The sequence below is a fragment of the Grampus griseus genome (genome assembly GCF_964374135.1).
Source record: "Grampus griseus genome assembly, chromosome: 3".
NCBI classification, from domain to species: Eukaryota; Metazoa; Chordata; class Mammalia; order Artiodactyla; family Delphinidae; genus Grampus; species Grampus griseus.
The window spans coordinates 172,780,420-172,792,581 of NC_139019.1; the positions used below are offsets into that span (position 1 = coordinate 172,780,420).

General features: G+C 40.4%; 1 protein-coding gene across 1 annotated transcript; it reads right to left on the reverse strand.

Annotated features, from left to right (window-relative positions):
• Positions 1–224: 224 nt before the first annotated feature.
• LOC309820268 (ribonucleoside-diphosphate reductase subunit M2-like) lies at positions 225–1,403 on the reverse strand (the record flags this gene model as incomplete). Its single annotated transcript, XM_082650940.1, has 1 exon — positions 225–1,403. The coding sequence occupies one exon, from the start codon at positions 1,401–1,403 to the stop codon at positions 225–227; it is 1,179 nt and encodes a 392-aa protein (XP_082507066.1).
• Between the last annotated feature and the right edge of the window lie 10,759 nt (positions 1,404–12,162).

Sequence of the window (12,162 nt, forward strand, 5' to 3'; positions counted from 1 at the left end):
AGAATCCGAGTAGCTTCTGTCTACGCTTTCAATCTAGGTGACCCCACTAGCATTAACAGGATTGATTTTGAGGTAGCTACACAGTTTTAAACATGCCATTAATGAACTTTATGGGCGATTTATGGTGTAGCTGGTTAATACAGTTCAAGTAGCTGATTTTCTTCTCTTTTGATGAGAAGGAAAAGAAGAAAAATCAGCAAACTAAGAGCACATCTTCAGTTCACTTAGAAGTCAGCATCCAAGGTAAAGGAATTCTCTGTCGGACTGGACATCACTCCCATCCTCTGATACTCGCCTACTCTCTTCTCAAAGAAGTTAGTCTTCCCTTCCAGTGAAATATTCTCCATAAAGTCAAATGGATTTTCTACTCTGAAAACCTTGCTAAAACCCAGCTCCAGCATAAGTCTGTCTGCCACGAATTCGATGTACTGCTTCATCAAAGTGCAATTCATTCCAATGAGCTTCACTGGCAGGGCCTCCATGAGGAACTCCTGTTCTATCCTAACTGCATTGACGATGATATCTTTAACTCTCTGCTCCGAAGGTTTGTGTAGCAGGTGTTTGAACATCAGGCAGGCAAAGTCACAGTGTAAACCCTCGTCTCTGCTAATAAGTTCATTGGAAAATGTGAGGCCGGGCATCAGTCCTCGTTTTTTGAGCCAGAATATCGATGCAAAAGAACCAGAAAAGAAGATTCCTTCCACTGCAGCAAAGGCTACGACACGTTCTCCATACGTAGCCTCTTTGTCCCCAATCCAGCACAAGGCCCAATCTGCCTTCTTCTTTACACAAGGCATTGTCTCAATGGCGTTGAAGAGAAATTCCCTTTCTTTGGAATCTTTAATGTAAGTGTCAATGAGGAGACTATACATTTCAGAATGTATGTTTTCCATGGCAATTTGGAAGCCATAGAAACAACGGGCTTCCGTAATCTGAACTTCTTGGCTAAACCGCTCCACCAAGTTTTCATTTACTATGCCATCACTTGCTGCAAAGAAAGCCAGAACATGCGAAATGAAATATCTCTCCTCAGGCTTCAGGGCTTCCCAGTGCTGAATGTCCTTGGAAAGGTCCACCTCCTCAGCTGTCCAAAAGGAAGCCTCAGCTTTCTTATACATCTGCCAGATATCATGGTATTCGATAGGAAAGATGACAAAGCGGCGGGGGTTTTCTTTCAGAAGTGGTTCCTCCTCCACACTGGGGGCAGATAGCTTAGGGTTTGGCTCGGCGGGCTCCTGGAAGATCCTCCTCGCGGTCTTGCTGGCCAGCACGCGGGTCCCGCTGAGGGACGGGGGAGTGTTCTCCTTGTCCGCCAGGCTGAGCCCCTTCATGGGCGAGAGCTGGAGGGGATGCTGCTGCTGCGGGTCAGCGATGGTGGCGAGAGGGACACGGACGGAGAGCATGGCTGCGTACGACTCGTCAAGATGGGGCTGCGCGCAGGTACTGGAATCATAGGATTTTTTGAGGTCCATGTAGGAGATGTATCCCTAATCATAGTTGCCATCATGTGTGTTTGTAGGCTCCAAATCATGAGATAATGGTGAAGATCATGGAATCCAGGCAAGTGATGATGTGGACCTTAAATATTATATAGACCATCTGATTTTCAGAAATCTAGGTAAGCGATGATGGTGTCCCCAACACGTGTTAGTACCATGTTTTTTGCAAATATTCAGATAAAAGAATGATACGGGGCTTACAAACACTGATAACTGTGAGATCTAGTTTAGCCAGTTTTCTAGTTTAGAGATAATGTGTGTTTAACTTTAGGAATGGATGAGAGATTTGAGGGTATCCAGGTAAGTATGCATAACGTTCTCCACCACAGTGTTGACTGTGAGATTTTTACAGGTACAAGGTCAAGAGATGATGGTACCTGTAACAACAGTGTTAACCTTGAAGTTCTGCCAGTGTTCAGGTAGCATTGATGTGCCCATAAAGTTGGAAGTGACAAAAGTTCTTTGCCAGTGTCCTGCTAGGAAAAGTTATGTCCTTAAATACATCTGTCACAGTGTGTTTCTTTTAGGTTCCAGTCAGGGGATCACAGTGACCCTAACAATGGTGGTTAATGACACTTTGCTGGATGCAGTAAGTGACTATATGAGTCTTACCACGCTATAGCCCTTCTGACCTTCAGAAATCTAGGTAAATTATGATGGTGTCCCGAACATCTGTGTCACCATGTTTTGCTTTGTTTTTGCAGATATCAGGTAAGAAAAGTTAGTGCTCTCATAAACACTACTAAGAATTAGCCCTTACTGTTCACTAGGTTTTTTACAAGTGTCCAGTCAACAAAGGATATTGTTACTAACAAAGGTGCAAACAATGGAATACAGTAAGTATCCAGGAGAAAAAAGATGTGTAAGTAGAAACATTTGTAACAATGTGTTTGTCGGGTTTCAGTCAGTTAAGCATGATGAACTTTACCATGGTCATTGACAGGGATTTTGCTGGTGTCCAGGTAAGTGTGAACTTTACCATGGTCATTGACAGGGATTTTGCTGGTGTCCAGGTAAGGGATGATGTGGGCCTAAACCATAGCACAGGCCATCTGATTTTCAGATATCTAAGTAAGTGACAATAGTGTCCCTAACACTTAACATGTTTTTATTATAGCTATTTAAGTAGGAAATGATAGAGTCCTTACCAATTTTAGAGCCCATGAGTGTTTACATTTTATATTTTGAGAGGAAATTTGTTTTACCTTCCAAGTGTCCAGAGGTTACAAGTCTACAGGTAATTATGGTGTTCTTTCCTACAGTAGTAACCATGGGATGTTTGCAGGTATACAGTTAGGAAATGACGGTCTTACCCCCAAAATGATGCTGACCTTGGAATGCTGCTTATATGCAGGTAGAGTTGATGTGTCCCATAATAATAGAAGTAAACAAGGTTATTTGCAGGTACGCTGGTAGAATAAATTGTGTCCTTTGACACGTACTTCATAATATGTTTTTCGGCTCCTGTCAAGACATAATGGTAAACCTAACAGTGCTCATTAATGGGGACACTGCTAATGTCCAGGTAAGTGATGATGTGGGCCTAAACCAGAGCACAGGCCATCTGACCTTCAGAAATGTAGGTAAGTGGTGATGGTGTCCCTAACACCTTCTGACCGTGTATTTGGTACAGCTATTCCGTTTAGAATAATAGGGTCCTCACCAATTCTAGTAACCATGATCGGGGGTAGCCTATAATCGGTACTTAATGTGAGACATGGCTGGTATCAAGGTATGTGATAATGAGGGCCTAAACAACAGCCCAGGCCATCTGATCTTCAGATAGATAGGTAAGTGATGATGGTATCAATAATACTTAAGATAATTTTATTGCATGCTATTGAGGTATGAAAGTGTAGAGTCCTTACCATTCTAGAAACCATGGGTTTTCATTTTTTTATATTTTAGAGAAAATTTATATTTATTCATTAGAGTGCTGAGTGAGCATGTGTTCAGGTAACAGTCATGGTGTTCCACAACACAGAGGTAACGTGGGGATTTTGTAGGTGTCCATTCACCAAATGATGGCCTCGTGACAATGGTATTAACCTTGGGGTACTGGAAGTATCCATGTCTAATTGATGTGTCCCATAATGATAGAAATAACCAAGATTATTTACACATACCCTGGTAGAAGAGGTTGTGTCCTTAAACACATTTGTTAAATTTTTTTCAGGTACCGGTTAAGAGATCACAGTTAAGCTCTCAGTGGACATCAGTGGGATTTTGCTCTTAATCAGGTAAAGATAATGTGGGTCTTACCACAATACAGACCTCAAATCTGATCCTCAAATATCTAGGTAAGTGAGGATAGTGTCCCTAACACTTGTGTTACCATATTTTTTTGCTGGTATCTCATTACAGTCTTTGATAGTATACAAATATGGAATTATGTTACATTAACCCATGGGAGACCTTCTTTATTTCAGATATCTAGAAATGAATGATGTTACAGAAACTCTTTTATTAACCTCTTATTTGGCATGTATGCTGTTAAGTTAATTTGTTCTTAAGAACACTAGTAAGCATGAGATTTTACTATCTTCTTGTTTAGAACTAATATGTATTTAACATTCGCAGTGATAGGTTTGCAGGCATCTGAGTAATTTATCTTATTCTCCATCACACCTAATTGCCCATGGGATTGATTGATTTATTCATTTATTTTTGGCCGCGCCATGCAGCGTGCGGGATCTTAGTTCCCCGACCAGGGATCGAACCCATACCCCGTGCAGTGGAAACATGGGGTCTTAACCACTGGACCACCAGGGAAGTCCTCGACCACGGGATTTTTGCAGGCATCCGTCCAAGAGAGGATGATGTCTTTTTCTAAGGTATGACTCTGGACTTCTGCAAGTATGCAGGCAACATTGATGGGTCCTGAAATCGTATAAGTGACAAAGGGAATTTGCAGGTATTCAGGTAGAATAAGATGTGTACCAAACACATTTTTCACGATGTGTTTTTCAGATTCATGTCAAGATGTCATGGTGAGCTTATAAATGATAGTGAACATGGAATATCAAGGTAAGTGATGATTTGGTCCTAAACCACAGCACAGACCATCTGGTCTTCATATATATAGGTAAGGGGTGATATATCCCTGACACTTCTTGTTACCATGATTTTTACAAGTATTCAAGTAATAAATGATAGATTCCTAACCAATTCTTATAACCATTGGTTTCCACATCTTACATTTTAGGGAAAAATTATGTTTAACTCTGTGATCGCTGAGGTATTGTACGTATCCAGGTAATTACCATGGTCTTCCCCATCCCCGCCCCCAGGTGGTAATCATGGGATTTTTATAGGGGTTTTGCAAGAAATTATGATGTTATCTGATAATGGTATTGACCTTGAATTAATCCAAGTATCCAGATAGACTTGATATGCTCTGTAATGATGGAGTCACCATGGTTATTTGCATATGTTCTGGTGAAAAAAAGTTGTGTCCTTTAACATATATTTCACAAGGTGGTTGTCAGGTTCCTATCAAGATACCATGATAAATTAAACAGTGGTCATTAACAGGGGGACATTTCTGATATCTAGGTAAGTGATGATCTTCATATCAGAGACCATCTGATCTTCATATATCCACGTAAATGATGTTGGATCACTTACATGGGTTTTATGTGTGAGTTCTTAGCAGGTAGTCAGGTAAGAAATGATAATGTTTTGCCAGTTCTAGTGATCGTGTTATTCTGCGGTTTTATATTTCACAGAAAATGTATGTTTAACCCTGTGAGTATTGAGTAATCTGCATTTACTCAGGTAACTATCCTGGAATTCTGCTTCATAATAGTAACCATGGGGTTTTGTAGATGTAAAGTCAAGAGTTGATGGTGTCTCTAAATATGGCTAGACCTTGAATACTGCAAAAATCTAGTTGATGGGTCCCGCAGTGGTGGAAGTGAAGAAGGTTATTTGCAGGAATTCATGTGGGAAATGTGTGTCCGTAGATAAAACATTTGTCACAATGTGTTTTTCAAGTTCCAGTCAAGAGATCATAGTGAACCTCATCATCATCAAGAGACTTTGCATGAATCCCAGTAAGTGATGATGTGAGCCTTAAGCACCTTACAGATCATGTGATCTCCAGATTTAGGTAAATGCGGATGATGTCACAGTAGTAACCATGGGATATTTGCAGGTGTGCAGTGAAGAGTTGATGGCGTCTCTAACAGTGGTGTAGAACTTGGACTACTGCAAATATCAGGTAGGTCGATAGGTCCTACAGTGATGGATGAGGAAGGTCATTTAAGGTATCCAGGTGAAAATGTGTCTCCCTGGACACATTTGTCACAATGTATTTTTCAGGGTCCAATCAAGAGACCGTGGTGACTTCATAAGTGATTGTTAACAGGGACTTTGCTTATATCCAGGTAACTGATGATGTGCCTTTAAGCCGCCTTCAAATATCTGATCTTCAGATTTCTTGGTAAGTGAGGATGGTGTGTCTAACATTTGTGCACCATGTTTTTTTATTAAGATATTCAGGTAAGAAGTGACACTGTCTCAACCAAATCTATTAAGCATTAGACCTTACAGGATGAGAATTTAAATATAATGTATGTTGAACCTAGGTAGTGCTAGAGGTATATGCAGGTAAGGGACCCTACAGGTCCATACCACAGTACTGATCGGGAGATTTTTACATGTGCCCTGCAGAGAGGTGGTGGTGTCTCTAAGAACATTATTGGCCTTGAAGTACTGCCAGGTTGATGGTTCCCTCATTGATGAAAGTGACCAAGATTATTTGCAGGTGTCATTGTAGAGCACGTTGTTTTCTTAAATGTATTTGTCATGTATATTTTTTTGAGATTCCAGTCAAGGAATCATGGTGAATCTAACGGTGGTCATTACCAGGACATTGCTAGTAACCAGGTGAGTGATACAGTGGGTGTTACTACAATGCAGACTGTCTGATCTTCAATATCTAGTAGTTGAGGATGATGTCCCTAACACATGTGTTATCATGTTTATTGCCGGTATCTCATTAAGGTCTTTGCTAGTAAGGACGTATGATATTATGGGATATTAACTCATTAGAGACTTTAGTTGTTTCCACACATCTAGGTAATTAATTAATGATGTTCCCATGATTCTTAAAATAACCTTGCTTTTGGCATGTATACAGTTAAGAAATTAATTCTTCCTGAACAACACTAGTAAGCAAGAGCATTAACTGTATTCTTGTTTAGAAATAATGTGTTTTTTATACTCGTGATAATAGATACGCAAGTATCCAAGTAATTTATCACATTGTCCATCACAGCGATATTGACCATAGAATTTCTACAGGTATCCCTTCAAAAAAAGAAGGTACCTCTTACTAGGGTTGGCCCTTGGAGTTCTGCAGTTACCCAGCTAACACTGATGAGTTACAAAATGATACAACTGACCAAGGGAATGTTTTCGGTGTACAGGTAAAACAGGACATGTACTGAACATTTCCCACAACACGTTTGTCAGGTATTTCAATGGTAGTTAACAAGGCACCTAGCAGGTATGGAGGTAAGTGATGATTTGGACCTGAACAATAGCATAGATCATGTGATCTACATATACTTAGGTAAGTGATAGGAAGTGTCTCTCACACTTCTTCTTAGAATGATTTCTTTGCAGGTATTCAGGTAAGAAATGATAGAGTTCTTACCAATTCTAGTAACCATGTGTTCATACTTTCATATTTTACAGAAAAGTTATGTTTACCAGTGTCAGTGTTCAGGGATTGATCGTGTTGGTAATTGGAGTTTCTCACCACACTGGTAAGGATAGGATTTTTGCAGGTGTCCAGTGAAGAAATGATGGTCTCTCATGACCATGGTATTAACCTTGATTTAATGCTAGTATTCAGGTAGAGTTGATGTGTTAGGTAATAACAGAAGTGAACAGGGTGATGTGCAGGTGTACTGGTAGAACAGGTTGGGTCCTTAAACGCATTTTATCCATGTGTTTTTTCAAGTTCCTGTGAAGAGAACACAGTGAACCTAAGAATGATTGTTAATGGAAGCTTGCTCATAACCAAGTAACTGAAAAGTGGGTCTAACCACAATGTAGACTAATTTTCAATATCCACGTAAGTGTTGTTGGTGTCCTAACACTGGTGATACCATACTTTCGTTTTGTTTTTGTTTTTTTTTTTTTTGCAGGTATCCTGTTAAGGTCTTTGCTAGTATACAGATATGAGATGATGTGGCATTAACTTATTACAGACTTTCTTATTTTCAGATCTCTACATAATTAATGTTTTCAAGGCTCTTAAATTTACTTTGTTTTTGGCATGTATGCAGTTCAGAAACTAACATGTCCCCAATAATACTACTAAGAATAAGATTTTATTATTTATTTGGAAACACTGTATATTTAACACTTGGAATGATCCTGCAACATATATGTATCCAGGTGATCTATCATATAGTCGACCACTGCTTTATTGACTCTGGAATTTTTGCAGGTATCCCTTCAGAAGAGCAAGGAGTCTCTTTCTAGGGTATGACATTGCAGTTCTGCAAGTACACAGGTAACGTTGATGGGATACAAAATAATACCGTTGACTGAGGAAATCTGATGGTGTACCCTAGAATAATATGGATATCACACACATTCTCTGAATGTGTTTTCAGACTCCTGTCATGACATGATGGTGAGATACCAGTGGTAGATAACAGGGGACGTTGCTGGCATCTAGGTAAGTGATGATGTGGGCCTACAGCACATCACAGACCATGTGTTCTTCACGTACGTAGGTAAGTGATGATGGCGTTCCTAACGCTTCTCGTTAGCGTGATTTTGTTGCAGGTGTTCAGGTAAGAAGTTCTAAGAGTCCTTACAAATTCTAGTAAACACGAGTTTACACTTTTCGTATTTTAGTTACAATTTGTTTAATCCTGTAAGTATCGAGGAGTCGTTCACCTCCAGGTAGTTGTTGTGACATCACTCGGTTGTCATATCCATAAGATGTTTGCAGGTACCCAGGTGGGTGCCACTGGTCTCTCCTGACAACAGTGTTGACCTTGAATGGATGCAAGGAGCCAGGTAGAGTTGATGTGTTCCTTAATAATGGAGGTGAACAAGGTTAGGTGCGGGCGTCCTGGTAGAACAAGTTGTGTGTTGAACACATTTGTTGCATGTATTTCATCAGGTTCCTGTTAGGAGAACAGGGTGAACCTAATGGTTACTAGCGTAACACTTAAACAGGTAAGTGTTAAAGTGCGTCTAACCGCAGTGCAGACCGTGTGAACTTCAATATCTAGGTAAGTGAGGATTCTGTCCCTAACAGTTGTGTTAATGTCTTTTTTTTTTTGCAGGTATCATGTTAAGATCTTTGCTTGTTATGCCAGTATGAGATCATGTGATATTCACTGATTCAAGACGTTCTTATATTCAGATATCTACATAATGTCTGATTTCAGTGTCTCATATTGACTTTGTTTTTGACATGTGATCAGTTAGGAATTTAATGTGTCCCTAATAATACTGGTAGGGATGAGATTTTTAGCAGTCTCCTTTAGAGGTAATATGTATTTAACACAGTAGTGAGAGATGGATTTGCAGATGGGACCTTGCTGGTGTCCAGGTAAGTGATGATGTGAGCGTAAAGCACAGCACAGGCCTTCTGACCTCCGGATATCTTAGTAAGTAAGGATGTGTCCTAACACTTCCTGTTACCATGGGTTTCTTTTTCAGGGATCAGGGTAAGAAATAACAGTGTCCTTGCCAATCTGGAAAACAGTAGTTTTCCCTTTTTATATTTTAGAGAAAGTTTAACACTCTTAAGTGTCGAGGGATTGCACATATGCAGATATTTATTATGGATTTCCCACCACACTACTTCCCATAGGGTTTCTCAGATGTCCAGTCAAGAAACTATGGCTTTCCAACCTTGGTGTTGACCTTGGAGTACTGCAAGTATCCAGATAGAGTTGATGCGTCTTATAATGATAACGTAATCAAGGTGTCCTGGTAGGAAGGCCACATCTCATGTCTTTTCCAGGTTCCTGTCCAGACATCACTCTGAACCTAGCGTTGGTGTAAACGGGGGACACTGTTGCTGGGCAGGTATGTGACGACGTGGGCCTCACCCAGAGCACAGGCCACCTGACCTGCGCATATGTAGGTAAGTGATGACTGTGAGCCTGATACTTGTTACCATGACTCCTTTGCAGGTATTCAGGTAAGGACAGATTACTTACCAACTCTTGAAACCATTAGCTTTCAGTTTTCATTTTTTAGAGCAAATCTTGCACTCTGTGTGTCATGAGGGATTACACATATCAGGTATTTCTCGTGATATCCCAGCCACAGTAGTGAGCATGGAAATTTTGCAGGTATGTTGTAAAGAACCGTTATTACCTGACAGTGTCCTTGACCCCAGAGTGTCCTGGAAGTATTGAGGTAGAGTTGATTTCATGATGATGGACATGACCAAGGTGGTTTGCAGGTGTCCTGCTAGAGCAAGTTGTGTCCTTTTACACATATATCATCATGTGCTTTTCAGGTTCCTGTCAAGAGACGAAGCTTACAGTGGTCATTCTCTGGGGACATTTATGGTATCCAGGTAAGTCATGATGTGTAATGATGTGCACCTTCACCATATCAGACCGTCTGCTCTTCACATTCGTAGGTCAGTGTTAGTGATTGAGTAAAGTTACTTAACCTGTGTGTCTCTTTTCTGAGTAATTAGGTAAGAAATGATAGAATTTTACCCATTGTAGAAATCATGATATGCTACTGTTTGCCATTTTAGAGAAAATTTGTGTTTAGTCGTGGGAGCGTTGAGCAGGTTGTGGGTATCCAGGTCATGATGATGGAATTGTGTGGCACGGCGTGTTTGCAAGTGAGCTGGGAATTGATGACGGTGTGTCTAACTCTGGCATAGACCTTGGAGTACGGCATGAGTCCAGGGAGAACTGATGGGGCCTGCAGTGATGGCAGTGGGCAAGGTGATTTGCAGTGTCCTAGTAGAGAAGGTGTGTGCACAGACATATCTGTCTCAAAGCGTTCTTTTCATTCTTGTCCTGAAGTCATGGTGAGTCTCGAAATGACCATTAATGGGACTTGGCTTGTATCCAGGTAAGTGACGACGTGGGCCTTCAGCTGCCTCAAACAGTCTGATCGTCACATACGTAGGCTAGTGTGGATGGTGTTCCTAACTGTTCTATTACCATGGTCTCGTTTTGGTGTTTTTCTAGCAGGTATTCAGTTAAGAAATGACATTGTCTCATACAGTGCTCGTAAGTGTTTCCCTTTTTTATTAGAAATTTGATAGAACGTGTGTTTAATAGAACACGTATTTAAATAGTGACAGAGGGTAGTGCAGGTCCAGGTAACTTCTTCTACTGTTGAAATATTAACGTTGAGATTTCTACAGGTACTCATAGAAGAGATGATAGTGCGCCTAACAGTGGTGTTGACCTTAAAGTGCTTCCAAAATCCAGGTAGTGTATGTGCTTCCCCTAACGATGGAAGTGACCAAGATTATTTGCAATGCTACTGACTTTGCATATAAAGAAGCATGTCCTTTACACAATTGTGGAATGCATCTCTCAAGTTTCTAGCCTTCATTGTAGAGTCATAATGAAGAAAATAACCGTTGTCAGTGGGACCTTGCTAGTAACCAGGTATGTGATAAAGTGAGTCTTACCCCAATGCAGATTATTAGGTTTTCAGATATCTAGGCGAATGAGAATGGTGTCTCTAACACAGTGTACTACGCTTTTTTATAGGTTTCCCGTTAAGTTCTTTGCCTCGTGTACTCGTAGCAGACGATGTGACGTTAATTCACTAGATACCTTCTTATTTTGAAATAGGTAGGTAATTAATGGTAGTTTGAAGATTCTTAAATTAACCTTGTTTTGGCATGTAGTATGTCAGAAATGAGTTTGTCCCTAATAGCATGAGAAATTAGTCTATTGTTGTTCAGAGATCATGTTTTTACACCATTGTGTCGGTTTCCAGGTAATTTATTGTATTTTCCATACCCATGATACTGACCATGGGAGTTTTGCAGGTATCCCTTCAAAAGAGGAAGGTTCTCTTACTACAGTATGACCTCAGGTTTCTGCAGTTACGCAGATAATGTTTATGCATCCGTGAATGATAGAATTGATCAATGGAATTTGCAGGTGCACAGGTAGAATGAGGTGTGGACTGAGCACATTTTGCGTGATGTGTTTTTCAGATACATGTCAAGATACCTAGGTGGGCTTCCCAGTGGTAGTTAACATGTGACATTGCTGGTATCGAGGTAAGTGATGGCCTGGGCCTAAACCACAGCACAGGCCGTCTGGCCTTCATATATCTTGGTGAGTGATGATGTGTTCTCACACTCAGATTAACATGATTTCTTTTTTTTCGTGCAGGTATTCAGGTACGAAATGATAGAGCTTTACCAACTCTAGAAAACATGTTTTCACTTTTTGTATGAGAAAAAGTTTGTGTTTAACCCTGTGCGTGTGGAAGGATGGCACATGTCTAGGTATTTATCATGGTGTCCCCAGCCCCAGTAGTACCCACAGATTTTTTGCAGGTATCCAGCGAAGTAATGATGATTTTATTTGACATCAGTACTGATCTTTCACTAATGAAAACATCCAGGCTTGGTTGGTGTACTCCATAAGGATATTTGCAGATATCCTGGGAGAAGAAGTTGTGT